Here is a 25,232-nt window from a genome sequence, read left to right as displayed (position 1 = left end):
AGCTTTGCAACTGTTGTAAAATTCTTCAATACGATTGGTTCTTGCTTTTGGTTTCTTATAGATCTAAACGTATAAACCAATCATATTGCAGAATTTTACAACCGTTGCAAAGCTGAACGTAGCCATTGGGTGTACTTAAACGTTCTGCTGAACGCACCCATTGGGTGTACCGTCTTTACACTGGTCTAACTTCAGACAGATCACAGAACAGACAAGAACAGAACACGGAACAAATCGTGCCCGTCGTGCGGTAATTGAGTGCAGCACCACATGGTGACGGTGGTAAAATGGCTTCGCTCGTTCCCTGCGTCGCTGGTAAGCATTTCTTTCAGGTATTAACGTGGACACGTGAGACTGTCGATCGCCGAGTCGCAACCCAATCGTCAGAGAGACTCGCTTCCAAGAGAACCGTATATACGAACGTTCGATGGCATTCCGAGTGTGCCAATTGCACACCGTACCCGCGATGAACATGCACGTGTTTGTCTCCGGTGTTTTGTAGCATCGAATGACTCGAGATCGCCTCGAGATTATTCGCAGTGACAGCGGTGTTCGACACGTCGCAAGTCACAGGCACGACCTGAAACGAATTTACCGCGAGATTCCATGCTCTAACCTCAAACTATTGTGACGTGTACGCTCTGGTACCTCTCGAATGTCACAGCTGACGCAATTTTCGTGAGAGCAGTAATATTGAAAAAAAAAAGAATGAAATTACAATTTACACATTCATCTTTACATGTCTCTCAAAAACAGAGATACTTCGTCATTTAAACGACGTTCTTATTCCATTTAGTAGACAAATGTACACAGGATATATTAACATAATACAAGCATGTAATAAGCATGTAATAAGCATGTAATAAACATGCATTTTTTGTCATTATTAGAGTAGATGTAAAAAAAGAGGTATTAATGTATTTTACAGTAAGAGGGTCCAATGGTATAAATTTAGCATATGGTCCACCGTCCTATGAACCTGTCAAAACATTTTCCAAAGATGACAACAAAAACTGTAAGACCATGCTCTTTAGTTCAGATGGTCAATACTTTGCGTGGTCTAATGCATCTAAGGTTAAAATCGTGCTGTGCAAGACGTGGCAGATTGTCACAGAAATCCAACGACCCAAAATTTGTGCTCTTAAATTCTCCAGTTATAGCACTTACCTTGCGACTTGGGAACCATCCTTTGGTAATTAACACAAAACTATGTCGAATATAAGCAAGTTGCATTAATTTTATAATGTTTATAATTAGAAACATTGTGATATGATTTTAGTAACAAAAGAGGAGCCTCAAGGATCACAAAATTTTCGCATATGGAAGTCTGAAACAGGTGAACAAGTTCAACATCTTATCCAGAAGAGAATGGGAGATTGGTAATATATTACACACTGATTATTCTTACTCTTTTTGATTAATCAATTTAAAATAAATTTTTTTAATTATTAAAATCTCTAGATTGATAATTATAAAGTAAAGATAATTAATAATGGAACAGTTAATTTTATATTGCAACTAATACTTTTATTAAATATGTATGTGATGCATCGAAATAATTATTTATTTAATGAAAAAATAGGGAGCCACAGTGGTCGAGTGACGAAACATTCTTTGGAATATTGAAAGGAGGAAATGTTCTTTTATATGAAAATAACAACTTTGATAGATATGTACACAAAATAGGTAAAGGCAATATTGCCAAATTTAGTATAGCACCTGGTAACGCTCCCTACCACATCCTTTGTTATATGCCAGGTAATTATGACTTTTTTAATGCTATGATACTGATATATACAATTATAGAAATTATTGCAATATGATGAGATACTGAAATGTGGAGATTGTACACCTTAAAGATATTTGGCACAATAGTAAAATTACATGTAAAAAATACTTGATATAATACTTCATAAGAACTTTATAATAAAATATATATAGTTACAAATATTTAAAAATTTTAAAAATAATTTATTATAAAGTATTTGTATGATTGAACTAATATTTATTTAAGTTTAATATTTGAAAAATAATATGTAGCTGAATTAAATAATTTAGAAATAATACAATTGCATTGACTATGTTATAGTTTATACAATACTTTTTATTTCAGTTTTACTTACGTATATACATATATCATTTAAATATAATATAAATGATGACTGAAGACCTAAAATATAAAATTTGGGATAGATTTTTAATCACATATAAAAAGAAACAGACAATAGGAAAGCACATATTGGCATTTTCCAAAATATAACATATAATCAAATAGGATTTACAATAGAAAATTTTCCTGATTATTGTTTAGCATACAATTTATATGTGTAAGTACTCTTCTTTCAGAAAAATTATATTGTTAACCTACAAAATTTCACAACATAGTTTTCATAAATATCTGTCACTATGAATTAAGTATTAAATTTTATGTGTCTGCACACAATGAACTATCAATTAGCTATTAAGCAGAACGCAATTATAAAGTATGTTACACTAAAATTATTTTACTTGACTAAATTAAAATGTTTACACGTTATTGCAGCACTCTCCACATTTAATATCTCCTATAATTAATTAATGATTTATATTTATTTGTATATTATCTAAATTATTTAATGTATATTTTTTCCATAAAAAATTTTGTATATGTAATTTAGGAAGCTCTGGTCAACCTTCCTTTGGAAGGTTATTTAAATATCCAAAGTTTGAGATTGGAGAAGCGATCGCAAGCAAAAGCTTTTTCCAAGTAAATTTTGAACATTTTCTAAATGTCAAGTATTAGTATGTTTCTTTTATTTTGATTTATTATTATTTTGTAGGCAGATAAAGTCGATATGTATTGGAATCAATGTGGAACAAATGTCTTATTGATGACAAACACAGAAGTTGATAAGACTGGTGCATCATATTATGGAAAACAGACATTGCATCATCTCAATATAAAAGGGGAAACTGCTATGGTTATGCTCAGTAAGTCTACATTAAAATACTATCGTTTTCAATTAGCATTGAAAATTTAGAATAAACGAAATTAATTTTAAAATAATATTGTAACACACAGAAATTCTTCTGATTAGGTAAAGAAGGTCCTATACATGCAGTAGAATGGTCTCCCAGGAACACAGAATTCTGTGTGATATACGGTTTTATGCCATCTAAAACAACGTTGTTTAATTGTAAATGTGAAACTGTCTTTGAGTTTGGCATGTTGTATAGAAATAGTATATATTATAATCCACATGGCAATAATATCCTTTTGTTATCTTATTATGAACTATATACTAATATTATAATCCACATGGCAATAATATCCTTTTGCTATCTTATTATGAACTAATGAATGTATATACTAATATTACTGATAACTAAATAGTTGTTAATTATAGACAGTACTCTTGTAGTAGAAAGTAATTGTATATATTGAAAATGATAAATTATTTGTTTATGCATTAATTTCCTTGACTACTGTGTACTATTGCTTTTGTCTGGATTTGGTAATCTCAGGAGCGGCATAGAATTATGGGATGTCATTAACAGAAAACTTATTGCTAAAACTGATGCACCAGATACTACACTGTTGCGGTGGTCACCAGATGGAGAACATTTCATGACTGCAACTACAGCACCTAGATTACGAATTACCAATGGGTAAATAAATATATACTAAAAGAAATTGTGCCTAGTATATATTTATCTCTGTTGTAAAATTAATATGTGTATTAAATTATCATATAGATTTAAGATTTGGCATTACACTGGCTCATTGATATACCAACGACCATGGAATAACCAAGAAGAACTTTGGGAAGTAGCGTGGCAAAGTTTCCCTTCAAATGTTTTCCCACAGAAACCTATTAGTTACAAAGCAGTTGAGGGAATTGTCACTAATGATAATCAGTCGCAAGGTAATAATCATTTTATGATGATTTTAGAATATGTTTCTAAACATGTTTTAAAAATAAGTATAGCAATTATATTTGTGTGTATATTTCTAGCACCAAAAGAAGCATATAGACCACCATGTGCCAGAGGACAAAATATTACATTTAAATTACATGATGATCTTGAGGCGCCTTCTAAATCAAGTGAATGTAAATATATAAATATATATGAAACCATTTTGTAATTCTATCATTGTAAATTCTATTTTGTTGTTAATTTTTATTTATAGCAAATCCATCAAAAGCTGCATTAAAAATGAAGAAGAATCGGGAAGCAAAAAAAGCTAAAAAAGAATTAGAGTCTAACAATCCAACTGAGCATGTTTCAAGTACAACAACGAACATAAAAATAGAACTAACTGACGATCCTGAAAAAAATAAAAAAATAAAAAAAATAACAAGTGTAAGTATATTACTCGAATATCCAATAGTAATATCTTTTTCTTCTGTTTCGCACATTATTATTAAGAATTAACAATTTCAATTTATGTCACAGAAATTAGATCAAATTTCAAAATTGAAAGAGCAGTTGAAAGCAGGAAAACAATTAGAAATCAATCAATTAGACAAGATTAAAAAGGAAGATGAATTGCTAAAAGAACTTGAAGAGCTAACTTTATGATAAATCATCCAAATATTAAACAGAATAACTCGATAAACAGAAAAAGCTATGACAGAATGGCTTTTTTGAAGTAAAACGATTGCAAGAGACACTTATGAGTGAAAAACAAATTGTTCATTTCTGTAACTTGTAAAAATAGCGAGATTATATTGTGAGAAATTTTGGATACAATCAAACCTGAAAATATCTCCTCTCGTCTCTCATCAATTACCGATCGATATTGAATGCATGTAAAAAGTTCCATCTTGACTGAATCCAAGAATTGTGTTCGTACACATAAATAATAGCAGACAATTATATTGTTTTAATCAACAAAGAACTCTGCTAATAGTATTTAATACTAGCGGAGGACTACTTACGTATTTCTCCTGAATTTTTTACTAACATACGTTGAGAGATGAAGATGGAGATAAGTTGCAGTTTATTAAAAGTCTTAAATCATTATGTGCATTTGACTAATCATTATCAAATTAACGAAAACTGCTTATTGACTAGCTAAAAGCTCATTACTATGATCAAAAATTTATTAAAATTTTCTCAAATACGTTTCCGACAATATGAAAATATAATACTGTTCTTATAATCTGTTTACACTGTTTTATCTTCTTTTGTACGAAAAATTATTTTTTAATATTTGAAGTCTTGTGTAACAAATATTTATAGTGCAATAGATTTTGCATTTAAATATCTTATTATTTAAATATCTTATTATTCTGCGCATTTATAAAAACATTATCTGATGTAGTTGCAATCGAAAATTATGATATTCAGATAAAGATATCGGTTATTAGAAATTTCTGAAAAGGAAACTTTTGTATACTTGAAATTTGTATACTTGAAATTTTTTCAATTTATATTATTATTTTGATTATGTTCTAAGTTTTGTTCTTTTTTATGTACGATATTTTTAAATGAAAATTTAAATTGCAATTTTTTTTGTATTATATTAGGGTATAAATTTTTCTTGTAGTTTTCAACATGGACATAAATATAATTAGTGTAATTGTATAATTATTAAGTATAAATAAAGCATTGAAACATTTTTCCAAAATGACAAAATCTATTCAACTGAATAAACTGCACTGAAAGAATATATAAGAACAACGTATTAATAAGAAACTAATATGATATGTACAAGAATAGTAATTACGAATGTTGTGTACAGTCAGAGATTTATGAAAATAAATTTCTAAAGAAATTGTTAATTGGATATCAAATGAGATATGCTCTATTCACCAAAATAAACTCGTAATTTACATATCACGAACTTATTTCACGAGAAAACGTGTAAAATTCAGTTATGTTTTGATGTAAAAATGTTAGTGTCTATATTTACGACAAAAATTAATTTTAATACAAAAAAATAGCCCTTAATGCGAGAAAATGTGATCATAAATAACATAAGGTAATAATTAAAAAATTTAAATAACGAGAATATATCTGTTCATACTTTTTACATTTCTCTTTTATTTGATTGAAATATTGCTTCTTTTATTCTAAGTGCATAACATTATTAAAAATATAACAAGAATATGTTATTTTTACCTTATTCTCTATCTTGTAACTGAAACAAAATGCGTAGCAAGAAGAAGAAATAGATAATTAGAAATAGGTGATTCGTTTTAGGGGATAATTTTAATCAAAATTTGATTAAATAATTGTTTATTTAATAATATGATGTAATTATTATAATATAATAATAATTGAATCAATAAAATTGATTGAACTCTTAGCTATCGATTTAATATAAATGCTTGAATCAAAGCACTTAATTGTATTAAAATTATAATTCGTTATACTTAATTCAATCTTCACATGTCAAACTACAACCAATTAGTAATTCTATCCATATTAGAAAAATACCGAGCAACTTAAACAGTTAGAAATTTTGATCATCTACAATTAACTTAATTAACTTGTCGAGTAATACTTATCCTGTTTTGTTAACATGAGTAGAATTAATTTTTTATTTGATAACAGAAAAGATTAGATTTATCGGAAAATTTTTTTAAGCAATTCTCGCGCAGAGTTAATTATCGATTAAGATAATTAGAGTTTAATCGAAATCACTTTAGGGCCCATTCCTATCTAAAAATTCTAAGAAAAATTTTCACCAGGACATCATCGCGACTTCGCGAAATAAAATTCGAAATCGATGGGATCTGAAGCTTATTCTCGAAAAATATCGCGTAACGAAACGTATGAAAATACTTTAGTATATTTATACCATTATATTATTATAGATTTCTCTAATATTTTTAGGAATATACATTTCCCTAATATGTGATATTTTTCGAGAATAAAGCCCTTAGTGCGAACGACGATTGAACGTTCCCGCGCCATCGACGGCGACGTTCAGCGACGGATGACGGCGCGACAGGGGACCAGGGCCACCAGGGCCAATCGCGGACGTCGCTCGTCACCCCGTCGTGCACGCACGTCGTCTCGGGCGAGCACCGCAGCGCCGCGGCAGTCGTGTTTACAGATTTTGCTAGTTGAGTTCCGTAACGTCACGTCAAAAAAGTGCAACACACGAATTTCTACCACGTTTACTATGTAAAGGTGCGTTCCCCAGCGGTTGAGATGCAACGCGCGGATCATTCGCGACCCCGGACGTCCTTCCGCGCGACATGACGCGGCTCGCGTGATCGCGGCCGGCTATCGGGCCGGAATATCGGCGCTTTTGTTAATACACGGCAGTACCAATCGTTAGGATAGTCGCCATTTTGTCCGAAGTGGTAGCCCGGTCGAAGCGAACGGGGCGAAAATAGGCGCTGCCTGGACCGCGAGGATTGTTGTAATCGCGTAGGTAGCGGACCCGTGCGGTCGCCGTCACCGTTGACCGTCGCCGATCGTCTGGAGTCTGCGAGGATCGGCGCGTCTCGGCGGTGGTTCGCGGACTCGCGGTCAGGCATCCCGACAAAGTCGCCCGTTGTCCGCCAATCGGCCAGCGCTACGCCGATTTCACGACTCTCGACCGCGCGCGGCGTATCTCGCCGCAACGTGGGCGGGCCGATCGCCGGCCGCGTCCGATTCCCTGGGGAAGGCGCGCTCGCGACGCGCACCCCTCGGACGAGGCCTCCGCCGACCGGCATGGCCGCTCCCTCGTCGAAGTATCCCGACGACGTTGACAGTTCGGCCGTGCGTCAACGGGACGTCCGAGCGAGCGACGGCGCCGACGTCGGCGTTGACAACGACTCCAAGTTGTGTCGCGCGTGTCCTGAAAGTTAACGTTCCGCAACCGCCGCTCTTATCCGCCTTTAATTTTCTATCCCGTCCGCGTGCCGTTGAAGCGCCCGTAACATGCGTCGCTTCGCGTCGATGGGATCCCGCATTTGCTGATGCATTCAATCCCTACATACGTATTCAATCCCGACCGGTTAAGAAGTTCCACCCGTGGCTATAGAGTCGAATCGCTCCGATTTATACGCTCGAGATCTTCTCGAAAATGATAATGATTATATTGGTCTTTGTTCTGCCGGTTATACATTGACTCGCGAGTTGTCACTCGTTGTGACTTCCTCGAGAAAATAAACGCTTATATAACTGTGCCATCGCGATACTATGACAAATTTAAATTCTCGTGTGTTTGGATTGTAAATTGAATTTGATGATTGTCGTTGTTAGTTTGACTACGCTATTGAGGACAGTATAGTTAACTTGACGACGCATCTGCTTAGTTGTGCTTTTTATCAGTGTCCGAGAACGCGTTGTTAAAATTCCTTTCTTTTGTTACAGATAATGTAGGTATAGTTTATTAAAACAAGGCCTTTAGGATATAATTATATTTAATGTCAGTGTATAAGCTGGATGCTTGTTATTGGTGGTGTAATCATTGGACCAAGAGTTATTGAGACAATTAAGGCATAGCAAAGAACGTGTAAAATGACGATTGCCACTAGGGGCCAGGGAGTTGGCATAGACCCTCCCGACAGCCAGCAAAATACACAGGTATATAGATTTAAGAGCCAACCAATGAAAGTAACGAAACATATCTCGATTGTGATAAAGTGAAAATGGATTTTGAAAAAAAAAAGATATCTCTACAGATGCACAGTCCACCAGGTCCACAGCAATTGGCTGAAACAATGTCGGGACTCCAACTCACCGAGAATGTGGTACAAACGGAATGCAACAATGATGCTATCACTACAGTAGAAGATAGCAACCAGCTTCATGAAGAACCTGAGTTTCCTATTTTCAAACTTAATATGCTTCATGAAAAGATTTCTAGTCCACGATGGGTTGTACCAGTTTTGCCCGAACAAGAATTAGAGTGCCTGTTACAAGCCAGTATCGAACTTTGTAAAAAAGGTTATGTATTGTTTATAAATTTTTGAGATTATTTTCTCGCACACGCCAGGAAAATGATTTGACCTTTATGACAATGTGTTTTAACATTTTTATATAGGAGCGCTTATTTTGTATTTATAAGAATGCATCAATTTTACTTTTATTGTATTGCAGGAATTGATGTACAAAGTGAAGCGTGTCAGCGCTTTTTTCGAGAAGGTCTCACAATCTCATTTACCAAGATATTAACAGATGATGCGGTGAACAGTTGGAAATTGAATATTCATAATTGTATCAATACTAATTGTGCACGTTTGGTGGAACTGTGTGTCCTAAAATTAGATGAGGACTGGTTTCCCCTACTTGATTTATTGGCCATGGTTTTTAATCCTAGTAATAAGTAAGTGAATATTATGTTATATATTGTACAATTATGTAAATACAAGTTTTCTATGTGATTATTCTAAATTGTTCGAATTTGTTTCAGATTTCACACAGTAAATGCAATAAGAGTTTCAGAAACCGTTCCTCCCGGTAGTGATATCCCTGACGAGGAACTTTATGCTCGCCCACCATCTGACTCACGAGCTCCTCGTGGTTGGCTAGTAGATCTTATAAACAGGTATTTTTTTATCAAGTTTTGTATATGTACAAAATGTTTTATTTCAACATAAATTTAACATAGACTTCTATTTCAGATTTGGGAGTCTCAATGGATTTGAAATTTTGCTTTCGAGATTTCAGAGTGGACGTAATTTAACAGTGCCAGTTATTTATGCTTTAATCAGACCGTTTGGCTTATGTTATGAACTGTTAACTGTTCACACAATAGTTAAATATCTGATGCCTATTGTTGTAAGTATATCCTTCATTTATTATCATTGATTATTTATTTATTTATTTTTATTCGAGAGCAATGCAAATCACATTGTTACATACAGGAAATGGTACCTCTTATTTTGAATAATTTAACCGATGATGAGTTGAAGAAAGAGGCAAAAAATGAATCAAAAAACGATGCAATATCAGCCATAATCAAAGCTGCTAAATGCTTGGTGTCGCGCGTGCCTCATCAGGAAGAAATGATAAAGAACTTGGAAATATTGAGACTGAAAATGATATTGAGACTCTTACAAATTTCTTCGTTTAATGGAAAGATGAATGCTTTAAATGAAGTTAATAAAGTAATATCTAGTGTTAGTTATCATCAACACCGCAACACAATAGCAGAGGAAGAGGAGTGGCTTACAGCAGAGCGTATGGCAGTAAGTCTTGTCCAAAAATTCATAACACTAACTGTACTAGTGATATTGTTAATGTAATGACCTTTTAAAACAATCCTTTCAATTCAAGTACATCGTTAATTGCTGGTTTTTAAGTATTTTACAAATATGAGTTTGATAATTGTGGGTACTTTCCATTTAGTGACAAGTCGACATAAGCATCGTTCTATCTTCACATTCAGTGGAATAACAAAGACAGAACGACACTTGTGTCATCAAATGGAAAACGCCTTATATACATTATGAGTACTTTGTAAAGTAAGAAGTGCTTATATTTATGATACAGAAATGGATTAAAGACAATGGAGTATTGGAAATCGTATTGAGGGATTCATTGCATCAGCCGCAATATGTAGAGAAACTGGAAAAAATTTTACGCTTTATTATAAAAGAACGTGCACTTACATTAGAGGATTTAGACGCTGTTTGGGCTGCACAAGCTGGTAAACACGAAGCAATTGTGAAGAATGTTCATGACTTGTTAGCCAAATTAGCTTGGGATTTTAGTCCTGAACAACTTGATCATCTATTTGAGTGTTTTCAGGTATCTATCGCAGTAGTAACTGATATCAAATTTGTATTGAATAGAATGTTTACATTGATGAAATATGCTATTGTTTCAGACAAGTTGGAGAACTGCCAACAAAAAACAACGGGAAAAACTATTAGAATTGATCAGGAGACTCGCGGAAGATGATAAAGATGGTGTTATGGCACATAAGGTTGGATTGTTTTAAATATATAGATTTGAACATGAATATATTTTAGACGTGTAAATAATATTTTTGATTCTACTGCCAGGTGTTAACACTTTTTTGGACTTTGGCACATTCTGATGAAGTCCCTACAGAGATCATGGATCAGGCACTGAACGCTCATGTAAAAATTCTCGATTATTCATGCTCGCAAGAGAGAGATGCGCAAAAGGCAATCTGGGTGGACAAGTGTGTTGAAGAATTGAAAAATGGTGATAAATGGGCTCTTCCTGCATTGAAACAAATTCGGGAAATATGTTGCCTTTATGAACCAAATCCCAACTTAGGTCATAGTCAGCGTAGCCATCATATGCATTACAGGTACAATGGCACATTAATGATACATTACATTAGCACACATATAAATATAATACATTGTTACATTTTATTCTTTCTTGTTACTATATAGACAAGAAGTAATAGAACGTCTACAAAACGAACATTCGGTAGTAATTCTTGTAACAAATAGCTTAACAAATTATATGGATAAAGTGCGGCAGTTGGTGAAAGAAAATCCTGAAATCGATGCAAATACTTTTATGCCTGACGGTCGATATAATCATATTATGCAAGTGCAAGAAAGATTAAATTTCTTGCGTTTCTTATTAAAGGTATGTTCCAGATCTTAGAATAGCACAAACATGAATTTTTAATATGGATGATATGATCCTTTTCATAGGATGGACAATTATGGCTATGTGCTGATCAAGCAGAACAAATTTGGCAATGTTTAGCTGAGCAAGGTGTATTTGTTTCGGATCGTGAAGCATGCTTTAAATGGTTTTCCAAACTTATGGGAGACGAACCGGATCTGGATCCAGCAATAAACAAGGATTTTTTTCAAAACAATATACTGCAATTAGATCCGACATTGCTTACAGAAAGCGGTATTAAATGTTATGAAAGATTTTTTAAAGCTGTTAATTCTAAGGAAGGAAAATTGAAACTGAAACGTAGAACATTTCTTATGGATGATGTGGATTTAATTGGAACTGATTATTTGTGGAGAGTATGTATTTGTTTATTTCTTTTATTATATATAATTTTATACAATTTGCATTTTTTAATTTTTTTTTTCATATGCATGCTTGTATAGTGATAATCTTATGTCTGTCTACAGGTAGTAACAAACAGCCCAGAAGAAATTGCAAACAGAGGCATAGAACTCTTAAAAGAAGTGAACACTAATTTAGGACCGCGGTTGCAGTCGTCTGTTTTGGCATTTCATGAAACATATATAGCGGAATGTATGGACAGATTGAAAGCTCATTATGATACTGTGACTGTTTTAAGCAGAGTATATCTAGACGGAAAGGAGGAGCGCGAAGAACAAATGACAAACAAGATTAAAATGGAAGCCATAAAAATGTGTCGTGTTATGAAAGTCTTACAGGAATACATAAATGAGTGCGATACAGCTTTTCCAGGAGAACGGAAAATATTACCGTTGCATAGGTATACTTAAATCGCACATATTGATAACAATGTTTTTGTCTTATATACGGTGATAACGTAATATTTATTCTGATTACAGAGCAGCTCGTGGCAAGCATCTGTCACTTGTTATTCGTTTTGCGAGTCCTGGTCGAAACGTTGACGACATAGATATCTTTACCCACAGTAATGACACTTTAGCTTCATTGAGACGTCAAATATTACGCAGGATTAAAGCAAGCGGGACAAATGTGAAACTCGATTTATTTATTAATGGAGAATCGCTAGAACAATCCGATGATAGAAAACTCCTTTCTCAGATTCCTCTGAGAGACAAAATGGTAAGTGTCAATCGAGTATTAATGAAGACAAAGGTTTGAAAGAAAGGTATCTTGATATGTAAAGAGTTAACGAATATGATTTGTGTTTTGTTTAGTTATTATCTGCAAAGCTCAGTCAAGTAAATAGCAATATGCCAAGCTCACCGGATAGTAGCTCTGATAGCTCTACTAGTTCTCCGCATCATCCGTACGACGGGCCGAATGTAGAGGCAGAGAATAGTTTACCTGGTGTGGTAAGTTTAATGTAAAATTTATAAACTCAGTTAATTATATCGCATCGTATACTTATTCTAACAATGCGACTTTGTTTTAGGTAATGTCGCAAAGATCTCAATATGCGACATTTTTCTTTCAATTAGCAGATCTTGGCTGTACTCTTCAGCATTCACAATTGCGTGATGGTGCACGAAATCTTTTACAATTAGTGCCGCCAGATACCTTTACTGTAACAAGATTACAGTGGCTATTTGGTCATTACAAAGACGACGAAGCTTTACAGAACCCTTCTCATTGTAACGAGCAGAATACGACAGTAGATTCTCTATTTTTTACTGCAAGTCCTAGCCAAGTTTTATACAATTTAGAGGTGAATATTTAATACATTAAATAGTTTAGTAAGTTTCATCCTTGTACGTTGTCAATAATGGTTTTCTTTTTTTTTTAGGTGTTGTACACTTTGTTGATGCCAGCTCTTGATCCTATGTCAGAGAGAGCATTTGAATTTCAATATAATTTCATAAAAAGCGGCGAAGCGGGTGTTATTCTCGATATGCTAACCAAAAATAAGTTTTTACCAAATGCAGATGAAACCACGAAGCGGTCTGCATATCTAACTGTGTTGAGATTGTGCAAACTTCTTCTTACAGTGATGGGTAATGTGATGGCATGCGTGATGGATGAAGTTCAACAAACTGGAACTTCGGAGAATCACGACAATCACGTTAACAACCGCGGTCGAGTGACTGTATTGAAACAGGCCCTTCAAAGTGTACCGAATCAAAGTACCGAATACATGTTAAGAAGTGTGGCAGCCAAACTAGCACAGCATCTGGCGCATCGAATGCTATCCGGCGGGCCCGAGGCTGATCGATGTCGACAGCTTTTTGTACAGGCTCTTTCATGGGAATTACCGGATGTGGCTACTATACGTGCCATAATTAGACTAGCGTGGGCCGCATCCACGGGTAACTTGAACAACATTAATGCATCGAACGAGGTACTTCACTCGATGCACGAGACTAACCAAAAAGAACAGAGAAATCCTGATAATAACGACGTCCTTGTGTGCAAGGAAGCACTCGAGGTATTGACAATCGCTCTCGTATTGAATCCATCGGCATTAGAAACATTGTCGAGAGACAAAATATGGCATACCTTCTTGATAGACCTCGTGCTACTTAGTACGTCGAGAGCCATTAGAATCGCTGCCGGCGAACAATTTTTTCTCATATCGACATGGTGCAGTGGTGGACACCAAACGCTACTGGTCACCGTAACTCTTCTTTTCACCGTTTTAAACAGTACCGTTATGGAAAATGCGAAACAGAGTCATGAGTACTTTCAGCTTTTGTGCCGATTGTTAAACTTCGCGCATATGTCAGGTTGCCCTCTCACGACCGCAGAGACACTATTAAACGTCGAAATAGCCTGGTTGAAGAAAGTTCGCGATAACGTGAAGGAAACCGGAGAGAGTCAAGTGGATGAAGCCTTGCTCGAGGGTCACCTTGGTCTAACGAAGGAACTGTTAGCCTTCCTGCCACCGAATCAGAAATATGAGATTGGTTCTGACGAGAAGCACGGAGTTAATTTGATTAAGGAACTGGTCGAGGATTTTGTGTTCCCCGCATCTCGCCTCATGCTGCAACTTCGTAGTACCGGCGAACTCAGCGCTTCACAAGCGTGTCCAGTTTGCACTACCCCTCAATCAACCAGCGCTGCGTTCGACTTGCTCGTAGGTCTTTGCATAGGCTGTGTACCCAACATGAAACTTCTAGTCACAATGCTCACCGACATGTTTTACTCCGAGAAGGACGAACCATTAGTGGAGTGGGATTATTTACCGCCCGTGGGGCTTAGGCCACTTAAAGGCTTCGTAGGCTTGAAGAATGCAGGAGCAACCTGTTATATGAATTCAGTATTACAGCAATTGTACATGGTGGAAAGCATTAGAGTTGGACTTTTGGCAGCAGAAGGCGCGGCGACTGATTTGAACGAGGATTTTTCGGGCGAGGAGAGAATCGAAGGGGAGCAGACAATCGAAACAAATGATAATGATACGAACGAAGAAAAATGCGGTGCCGATGAATCCAGGAAGGAATATAATATTGGTATTTTGAAACAAGTGCAAGCAATATTTGGTCATCTGGCTTATAGTAAACTACAATATTACATACCTAGAGGACTATGGAAGCATTTCAAGTAAGAATATATATAATTTTATTTGTAAAAATAAAATTTTTTTTTTTTTTTAATAATGATTTGTTTGCAAGAGAAAGAAAGAGGAACTCTCTTACAATTTTATTAATATAAAACTGATAGGGATATATGTTATACTCAACATTTTAAATAATTAATGAGATAATTCGATTTTTGTAGGCTTCAAGGAGAACCTGTAAATCTTAGAGAACAACAGGATGCAGTAGAATTCTTCATGAGTTTGGTAGAGAGCCTAGACGAGGCATTGAAAGCTTTGGGACACGAGCAGATAATGGGCAAGATTCTTGGTGGCTCATACAGCGACCAAAAAATCTGCAAAGGTTGCCCTCATAGGTACCTTTTTAGTTCTTACTTTCTACTTTCTTCGGTAGACTGTAATACCACATTACCTTATCTTCAGATATTCCAAAGAGGAGCCATTCAGCGTGATAAGTGTTGACATACGGAATCACAGTAATTTATTGGATTCTCTTGAGCAATACGTAAAGGGAGAACTGCTGGAGGGTGCAGACGCCTACCATTGTGATAAGTGCAACAAAAAGGTACGATTACAACAATATATTCTTGAAAATCTATAAGAAACCTTACTATAATGAAAATAATTGTTTTTAGAAAAACATTGAACATGAAAATAATGGCCAGCTATGTACAATTCTATTTAAACCAAGTAACATTTTATTTACTTTAGAGATTTTATATATTTCTTTTATGTTCAGGTTGTAACAGTAAAGAGATTGTGTGTGAAAAAGCTGCCGCCTATTTTAGCAATTCAGTTGAAAAGATTTGAATATGACTTTGAGCGTGTATGTGCTATAAAATTCAACGATTACTTTGAGTTTCCACGAGATCTGGACATGGAACCTTATACTGTCTCCGGTTTAGCTAAATTGGAAGGAGAAGTCATAGACTGTGATTATGAGGAATCTGTAAAGGGAACGTGCACGAAGTATCAATTAACTGGTATCGTCGTTCATAGTGGTCAGGCTAGTGGTGGCCATTATTATTCTTACATCTTGCACAGGTATATTAAATATAAACGTATGAAGAGTATTTCTAACTGATAAATTAAACTATTTTTTTATTCAATAATTTTTCAGACTGAACGATGGTACAGCAAAGTGGTACAAGTTTGATGATGGTGATGTAACAGAATGCAAAATGGAAGAGGAGGAAGAGATGAAATCTCAATGCTTTGGTGGTGATTATTTAGGAGAGGTATTCGATCATATGCTCAAGCGGATGAGTTACCGCAAACAGAAACGATGGTGGAATGCGTATATGTTATTTTATACAAGACTAGATGTAGAAGAAAATTCTCTAATGAAAAGTGTAAATGAATTGTCATTGTGTAAGTATTGATAAAAAATTTTGCACAAAAATATCAATCTTTACGAATGAATCTTATTATCACTTATATTTTTTAGATACGAAACTAGGAGTTATGAAAATGCCACCAGCGATAGAATACAGTGTACGAAAGCAAAATATAAAATTTATGCACAACCGAAATCAATTTAGTGCTGAATACTTCCAGTTCATCAAGAAATTGGTGTCCTGCAATCCTCATAATATTAATCGGCAAAATCTGAATGAGAAACTTGTGAGTCCACCACATGTATAAGTTAGATGTACTTTCAACAGAACTTCGCTAACTCATGACGATTCTATTTTAGAGCCCTGAAGCGGAAGAACTTGCAATGCTATCTCTTCAGTTAGCATCAAGATTCCTTTTCTATACAGGTTTCCACACTAAGAAAACGTTACGTGGTACGGCAACAGATTGGTATGACATCGTATGTCATCATTTGCGTAGCAGTAAAGCAGTGCGCTCTTGGTTTGCTAATGAAGTACTGTTCAATCATCCACATAGGTATTAAAACTTTCTAAATACATAATGCATAAAAATATTTGCGTTTTAATATTAATATAATTTGTTATCCATAGATTTTGCGAATACCTCTTGAGTTGTCCTAGTACGGAGGTGCGCACTGCTTTCCTCAAAATTTTGGTATTCCTCGCACATGTTTCTCTGCAAGATGGTCCATGTGCTCCGCCCAGTTTAAATGCACCGAGTGAGTATTAAGATTCGCATACGAATTCAAAGATACAATTAATATGATGATACTTGACAATCTTTACTTTATAATTTGTAAATATTTTTAGCTATACTTTTAGATCCAGTAGCAACGCTCAGTGATCACTTGTTACATGCGGTACTGTCGCTGCTGCACCGTGAAATTTCGGATCATGGGCGTCATCTTCCTCATTATTTTTCTCTCTTTCATGCGTATGCTTCGCTTGGTCTTGCCGAAAAGGCACAACTGCTTAAGGTAATACATAATTTAATAATTATGTTCCATTATTAATAAAACTTTCATCATGCACAAAATCTGTGCAACAACAATGTAACGATATTACAGTCGTTAAGAGTTACATACAGAGTTAAGAGTTAGAATAGAGTTCTAAATATTAATATTATTTGCAGCTAAATGTACCGGTTACGTTTATGTTAGTCGCCATCGATGAAGGCCCAGGTCCTACTATAAAATATCAATATCCGGAATTGACTAAACTTCACCAGGTAGTTAGCATGCTAATACGATGTTGTGATGTATCGTCGAAAGTACACTCGAGTCAGCAGCCTCGTGCAGAACCTTTACCAAATCCATATGGCGATCCCGCGTGTCAATCGGAGTATCTTATGCCTATCCAATCACAAGCAGCTGACATATTGTTTATTCGTACCAGGTAAAGATTAACAAATTTGGAATTTCGTGATAGAAATTTTTATATAATTAATATTTATTCTGTCTGTTGGAATATAGTTACATTAAGAAATTGATTGAGGACGCTAATGTGACTGAAGATACGGTTAAATTATTGCAATATTGTTGTTGGGAGAATCCACACTTGTCGCGAACAGTCCTTAGTGAGCTATTATGGCAGATAGGATTCGCTTATACTCACGAGTTAAGGCATCACACAGATCTGCTGCTTGCGATACTATTGATGGAGGATTCATGGCAAACACATCGCGTACACAATGCACTTAAGGGTAAATTTTAACAAAACGCTCTTTCGGGTATTGTTCGTTAGTATCACAATACATGAGATTATATCTTTTAGGAGTTCCCGACGAACGAGAAGGTTTATTTGAAACGATACAAAGAAGTAAAAATCATTATCAAAAAAGGGCTTACCAGTGTATTAAATGTATGGTGCACCTCTTTAGTAAATGCAGACCAGCGCATCAACTTTTACATCATAGTCCAGAGTTAAAAAGAAAATGGAGTCACGCCATTGATTGGCTCCACGACGAACTTGACAAAGTATGTAACAGAAACTGAACATTAAGCCACTCGATATTAGGATGATTACAAATATATAATAAATCGTTTTCAGAGACCATATGCTTCTACGGCACCATACACACACGCGTACAACAACTGGTCGCCACCAACACAGTCCAATGATTCTGCAAATGGCTATGTTTTGGAACGTAGTAATAGTGCAAGAAAGACGTTGGAGCGAGCGTGCGAACTGTGTCCCGATGAAGAACCTGAAGTTGAAGATACAAGCGAAGATTGTGCGGAAGAAGCAGAAAAATATCAACATACATATAAATATCAATCTATTAATCCAACCAAATCATATCAAGTCCGAAGTACTAAGAGACGCAATAACAGAAGCTTAGCATGGGCATCTATGGAGTAAGTTGTAACATGTATCTTCTCTATACTTATATGCTTTTAATAATATCAGTTATAAAATTTGTTTGTCTAAATTTTTTGACAAAATCTAAAATGAAAGACTATATCTTACAATTTAAAATTTAGTAATATAAACAGATAAACTCTATAAATATTGGATTTTTATTTTATTTACAAAAGAATTAATAGTATTAATACATTAATAGTAAATAAAAAATACAATAATTTTTTATGAGACATAAGCAAACTGATTTTTAACATTTATTATTCCTTTTTATAGGTATCATCCCGACTTTGCCGTGATCCAACAAATGCAAGAAGAACAACAGCCTCAACCAGGACCTTCTCCAGTACATACACCCCACTTAGCGCTTCAAATGCATAATCCGCAAAACTGTGAGTCGTCACAAAATACCAGCCAGGATCCATAATGAACGCTGAATACTGACGTTTTACCAAGTTGCTGCCTCAGTGAAACAATTTCGGGATACTTAGATATTACTGCGCCAGCAGCTTGGTGGCGAGCGATAGCAGCACATGTACAGATATAACAAGTGAGGATTTGTTTTTTTAGTGATCATTCTTTAACGAACTCATGCTAATCTCTTAGTTTCACTGTGGGTAGTTACTTTGATAATATGACGCGCTATGAATGTTCGAACTGTAATGATGAAGTGGAAAACGATTCTGAATGAAAAGTGAATTAACGCATGCTGGTTGAGGCAATCAATTCTCAACGATAGTTTCTTTCTCCTTAATCTCGACCATGTCTGTATCTCCCCACGACCATTTGGCTTCCAATTCTAGAAATGATAATTTGACAAAAAAAGTACCCCATCTCTTCTCAAGCAATTGATAAAGCTGATAGTACAGCTAGAAGTTTCATTTGCCTCGATTAATGCATGTGGATTCAAGCTTAGGAATATCGTAAGATTGTATAAATGTATAGCGAGTAGTATGTTACGAAATCCCGTTCTCTGCCGATTAGAAGACAAAATATAAACCATAATTTTCCGTATGCCTATGTAAATTTGTTACTAATAAAAAAAAAGAAGGGAAGTTGAAATGGAACTTTCTAACGATCGAAAGATATGACTATAACAAAAAGGGAAATGAGCTAGTATGTTCTCATTTCATTCAGAGAAAGCACAGTTATCATGAAAAAACTATGCTCTAACAAATACATATATAAAAATATATAGCTACGCTATATATGTATACATAGCTTTTGCTATTTCATCTTTTAACAACAATAAAAGAATCCTTCTTGTACTTAATAACTCGAGCATTCTGGAAGAAAGACACTTATCGGCGGCCTGCCGCGCTGCTAAATTTCAACATACGCCAATGATGCCTCCTGTTGTGCTTTCTTTCAGTTCGACCGATTTGAAAGAGTTGTGCCTTCGACATTGTACGACTCCCATTGTACTTTTAGGTAGATATTTAAGAATCAAGTTGTTGCTTCAAATTTGATTGCTTATACTTCGCTTGTTGAGTTGACTATACAAAAGAAAAGGGAAAAGAATCTAGAGGATTGTATAAAATTGAAAACGCGTGGGATACGACGAGAGATAATTTTGTCGACTGAGAGATAGACCGGAACGTATTTCCGAGCCCAAAACTAGGTGGGCCTCTTTAGTTTATTATGACGCACGTACACATTAAATACGACATCGATTTGTCGAATGTATGGGCAGCTGCTTGAAAACGGAACACTGTCCTCATCCGTGAGACGCAAAAAGGATATGGAGCAAACAAATACTAGTTTGTATCGTTGTATGATACGATTCATCGTTGATAGAGCTGTGGTCTTTTCGCAAAAGTTGTGAAAGCGATCATGGCGAATATCGTTTCGGCAATCGTCCGACATATTACGTAACGGAGATGCATTCTATAGGAGAGAACGTGGACTATGCGACGAACGACCCTCGAATTTATGAACTGGCCATAGCTCTGACTTATTAAATAACGTGTGTTATATATAGATATTATATAAAAATAATCTTTAAAAAGAAAGAAAAGAGAAAAAAAAGTCGCGTGTGTAACATGGAATAAGCGAGCCGTGTGTATACATAAGATTTCGTGCGAAAAACCAACGACTATGTCAAGACACCAGGAAGTAATGACGTATTGATTATTATTATTATTCGTATTTATCGAATACCGAGTTTAAACAGTGTACCAAATTATATAATAACTTCTATTGGTTAAATGATAGTACCTAATCTTACTCAGACATGTACATATAGACAACCGCTTTTTATATGTGATAAAAAAATTATTATATTCCTATTATAGATTGAGATTTAGAGAAACGCTATTGTAAATCCTGGTTTTTGTACACAGACTGTATGCTAAGTTCACTTTTGTTAACACGAACTGTAGTCTATAATTATTTAATATTTAATTATATCACTAAATAAGCGTATAATGTACAAAATATCTGATTTTCTTTCTGTTTTTTTAAAATTACTTCAAAAGATGATATGGTTTACAAACTGGAAGTGTCATGAATACTAGTGTCATTTATCTTATGCGTGGTAGAGAAATAAGGAAGACACAAATTACGAGACATAGCCGAGCGCATTGTTTCTAATCAGTGACAGACAGAACTGCCGGAATATCGTTTTTTTCATATTTTTTTTATCATTGAACAAAGTAGCGCTTGGTATTGTCGCGCAAGAAGAAAAGAAAAGAAATATGCAAGGGGCAATAGAGATTGCGATGGGATTTTATTTTTCTGTGCGTAACACAGGGTCAGAGATTAAGATCAATATAATTTCATTAATTTATGGGGGTACGCGAAAGTCGCCTGTATGAATTCGTTTGCGAAACTCAAAAGACGAAACTCGATTGGCGCGAGGCTTTTTCTCGCGTACGCGAGAATTTCAACCCGTCGAAATTACACCGATTTCCACAATGCTTTGTGCGTAACGGAAAAAGAGCGTGAGGAAAGAGAAAGGTGATTGTTCAGCAACGTTTACATGAGACGTATACGCGTTCCCATTATGCGGGTAAACTAGAAGGAAGTGCTGTATTAACGCTGTTCAATACGTTGCGTACATATCGGCGAAGGTAGTCGTCGTGAATTTACGTTTGTTTCAGAATACGAGGGTCGTCGAACAGAAAAAAAGAAAAAAAATAATCAAAAGATTCAAAGGCAAATGCATGTGAACTATAACTTGCATTAACGCATGTGTCGCTCGCGCGTCGCATGCATGCGAAACGCACGTGAGATCAGAGTGGTATCGTTCTCGAGATCGTATGCAGTATATAACTCTCACAAAGGTAGCAAAAGGAAAAGATGAAGAAGAGGAAGAATAAGAAGAGGACGAAAAGAAGGAAGAGAAAGGAGGATTTATCATCTCTCGTTCTCTTTAGTTCTAGTTCTAAAGATAATTTTAATTGTATTCAGCGCAAATGACGCTCTAGTCAGTAAAATTACGAATAAACGGAAGGAGATTAACAGCTTTCGTTCATTTAATCTGCGTGACGTTCTCGAAGCGCCCGGTGTCGATGCACGACGACGCGTGTATCAAACAAGACCACCAGGGAAATGCGCTATCATCAAATCGTTCTTGTCGTCGTCGCCGCTTTCATCAAATGGGCTACGAACGTTTCTGCAGACGCGTACTTCGCATTTTCTCATTTGCCTTTGACGTGCGAGGAGCTCGTCGCTTGTAACTACCTCGACAGGCAGTGTGTCTACTCCATGCTTTCGTTTTGATCCTCGAGCAATCCCGCCCTGAAGAAAGAGAACGTACGCGCTGATGCTCCTTTTGTTCGATTATCCTGTTGTGGAAGAGTGAAAAAATATTAGTATTAGAACACTGGTTCTAATACTAAATTTACTATTGGTTCTAATTCGAATCTTTCCAAGAAAGATTTTCTCGTTCGCGAAAATCACGAAAGGTTTTTCGAACGGAGAAAAAAGAAAGAGCGCCCGCTTTCGCTTCTGAACTATTTTGCGCATCAGCGTGATCGTTCGAGTCATCGGTGTCGTTTTATTTTGTTAGTTAGCATCTAAGAAACGAACGAGGTTCGTCGGACAGATCACTGGTCACGAATTGACGTTCGGATCGAGGATCCTCACCAGTTTACTGTACAGTAATACTGGTTGTGAATTTCGTAATTTAACATCGACCCGAATGTCACGATTCTCAAGCCAGTTGGGTGCTCCGCAGATAATCCTTACCAAAGTCAGATACCAGAAGCATATGTTTTCTAATGACTCCTTATTCACTGGCTATGCGTATTGTACACTTACGTTTGTGTAAAAATACTTTTTTTTTTACACATGGTTTGTAATTCTTTGGAGTGCGAACGTCGAAGAACGATTGTACGATGATGACATCCTCGACGTTCGGATATCACAAAACGTACTCCTTTTTACATTAATTAATCTAAACATTAGATAGTCCGCTTCAGAATGCGCGATTGCGTATCTTCGAAAGCTTTAAGAATGCCCAGTAAAAAAAGTTTATATATAATTACATATATATTTATACTTGAGTATATATAAATTTTTTTTATACCGGGTGGTATAAAGATTAGACTGCAAGGAATGAATTATATCGAGAAAAAGAGAAAACTCGATTGAGAGAATTTTTTTTAGAATGAAAAGAGAACCCCGAAAGAAGAGCTAACTTAATGTTCGCATAATGCACCGAAATATCCTATCGCCTAAAATTTTTTCCAGCTTGTAATGTGCTTTGCAACCTCCGATTTTTAGGGAGGCGTACGGAATATCTGATTTTTGCGTGATTGTTTAACGTTTTCTCGTTCTAGCGAGACTCTGGAAATTGTCATTCCGTATAATTCAATGCCGCATAAGAAATCCGATCAAACGCGAAACATAAAACGCGCGAAGAAATTATCGAACCGTGAAAATGTCAAAGAGACACGAAATATTTTTGAATGTTAATGATGTTAAATGAGATTTGAAAAGAGGCCGAAACTGAAACTCCTCGAATGATTGGAGAATGTATTGTGGTATCAAACCGATTGATTAGCGAATAAAGATAACAATTGCATTTATGCAAGGTACAAGATGAAATATGTAATTAAATGTAAGGATCCTGCACAGGATCGTACTAACTTACTGTTCATAAGGCGAATATGACATGTGAATTCATAAGATCATACGATTTATGGAATTCACTGATAATAGCGTTAACGTTATACGTCTATGAATTATACACATAAACGTGGTATTCGAAAAAAAAAAAAATTGCCGATATAAAAATCAAAATAGAGTGTCTAATCTATTCTTATGTATTCAAACAGAAAAAAAATAATGATATGCAGCTACGAAGAGCTAAAACGGACAGACAGTAACGCACTGCATGCGATAGTGAGAGAAGATATCGAGGTGGAGATTGACACATGAAAAAAGAAATTAATATGAAATTAACGCAATTGTGACACAAATATCTAAAGATACAACGATGCCAAAAGAAGTCCTTGTTCTTAGACTTTCGAAGAATTTTGAATAATGATTAGCTCTCTGTGGTATTGGGAATGCGAAAGCAAACAGAGAGTACATTGAATTTTGATTTCCGAAGCTACTCTCATCCTTTATTCGAGTCGGTCATAACAAGGGGATGAGAGAGAAAAACATAGTTTGAAATTGTTAGAGTCCAAGCAGAATATAAAGTCATTATGACACAAAAATAGTATCAAAATAATTCCAAAATGATTATTAAAAGTAGTATTTGATCAGTCCCGATTCATTTTAACATTAAAATGACATTATATCATGACCTGTTGTTCTGCTTGGGAAAGATCTATTAATTTAGCGTAATCGCTCTAATAAAATACTACGGATGAAATGGAATACACTTACCCCGGTATAATTTTTTGTTGTAATACATACGCGAAATCTTGCAGGACTTTTCAAAGCGATTCGAATTTTGAAGGGAAGCCAAGAAAAACATCACAAGCGTGTAAAAAGAAAATTTTAATCGTACGTTTTATCTGTTAGGATTTGTTAATAATGCTATAAAAACCGAGTTACTTTCAAATAATTTTAATTTTACATTAATTTTATTTTAGTAATAATTTTCGTAATTCAATTTTGCAAGCGTCTTGTATTAATAATCAAATGCGTTCACGCTTGTGAATGTTTCTGGTGGATCCTCCTCACTTCTCGAGGATCATTACGATAAAAGACGTAAGGACGAGCGTTTTCGGGTAAGGAAATCGCAAGGCCCGTGTAACATTTTCATTCGTGATTTCGTCCTCGCGTATACTTCTCAGATTCTTGATTGTACAATCAGGACTCATTCCGGGAATATAATACGCAAATGACATAAAAAATCTGAAAAAGATGTCCGGAAAAACGTCTGAAGGGGAGGAGGGGGACATGCGAAATATATTAGAATTTAAATAATCCTAAAATAGAATCTAACAGACTTG

The 25,232-nt window shown here is 35.3% G+C and overlaps 2 protein-coding genes across 2 annotated transcripts; both read left to right on the top strand.

Moving 5' to 3' along the window:
* Positions 1-194: 194 nt before the first annotated feature.
* eIF2A (eukaryotic translation initiation factor 2A) lies at positions 195-5,111 on the top strand. Its single transcript, XM_018453137.1, has 12 exons — positions 195-315; positions 929-1,192; positions 1,280-1,379; positions 1,583-1,758; positions 2,658-2,746; positions 2,820-2,970; positions 3,078-3,248; positions 3,474-3,648; positions 3,736-3,905; positions 3,996-4,091; positions 4,172-4,344; positions 4,438-5,111. The coding sequence occupies exons 1-12, from the start codon at positions 288-290 to the stop codon at positions 4,561-4,563; spliced, it is 1,719 nt and encodes a 572-aa protein (XP_018308639.1). The 5' UTR covers positions 195-287; the 3' UTR covers positions 4,564-5,111.
* Positions 5,112-7,066: 1,955 nt separating this feature from the next.
* faf (ubiquitin carboxyl-terminal hydrolase-like faf) lies at positions 7,067-19,866 on the top strand. Its single transcript, XM_018453152.1, has 30 exons — positions 7,067-7,125; positions 8,302-8,514; positions 8,613-8,877; positions 9,031-9,256; positions 9,344-9,478; positions 9,555-9,711; positions 9,798-10,121; positions 10,426-10,683; positions 10,763-10,861; positions 10,941-11,215; positions 11,304-11,505; positions 11,574-11,903; positions 12,015-12,349; positions 12,429-12,669; positions 12,765-12,902; positions 12,983-13,255; positions 13,334-15,087; positions 15,265-15,438; positions 15,506-15,647; positions 15,822-16,126; positions 16,203-16,453; positions 16,530-16,705; positions 16,779-16,975; positions 17,050-17,177; positions 17,269-17,435; positions 17,591-17,853; positions 17,931-18,160; positions 18,232-18,434; positions 18,508-18,815; positions 19,096-19,866. Exons 2-30 carry the CDS (start codon positions 8,449-8,451, stop codon positions 19,244-19,246), a joined length of 7,773 nt encoding a protein of 2,590 aa, XP_018308654.1. The 5' UTR covers positions 7,067-7,125; positions 8,302-8,448; the 3' UTR covers positions 19,247-19,866.
* The last annotated feature ends 5,366 nt before the right edge of the window (positions 19,867-25,232 follow it).

Source organism: Mycetomoellerius zeteki, unplaced genomic scaffold, assembly GCF_001594055.1.
Source record: "Mycetomoellerius zeteki isolate Tzet28-1 unplaced genomic scaffold, Tzet1.0 scaffold366, whole genome shotgun sequence".
NCBI classification, from domain to species: Eukaryota; Metazoa; Arthropoda; class Insecta; order Hymenoptera; family Formicidae; genus Mycetomoellerius; species Mycetomoellerius zeteki.
This window is presented reverse-complemented; position numbering and strand designations above follow the sequence as displayed.

Bases quoted from the DNA above. Each gene is read 5' to 3' on its own strand.
- eIF2A (XM_018453137.1), top strand. From the start codon at position 288: ATGGCTTCGCTCGTTCCCTGCGTCGCTG. The intron at 316-928 runs GTAAGCATTTCT...TGTATTTTACAG, and splicing joins GCTCGTTCCCTGCGTCGCTG to TAAGAGGGTCCAATGGTATA. The intron at 4,345-4,437 runs GTAAGTATATTA...TTTATGTCACAG, and splicing joins AAATAAAAAAAATAACAAGT to AAATTAGATCAAATTTCAAA.
- faf (XM_018453152.1), top strand. From the start codon at position 8,449: ATGACGATTGCCACTAGGGGCCAGGGAGTTGGCATAGACCCTCCCGAC. The intron at 11,216-11,303 runs GTACAATGGCAC...GTTACTATATAG, and splicing joins AGCCATCATATGCATTACAG to ACAAGAAGTAATAGAACGTC. The intron at 15,088-15,264 runs GTAAGAATATAT...CGATTTTTGTAG, and splicing joins GGACTATGGAAGCATTTCAA to GCTTCAAGGAGAACCTGTAA.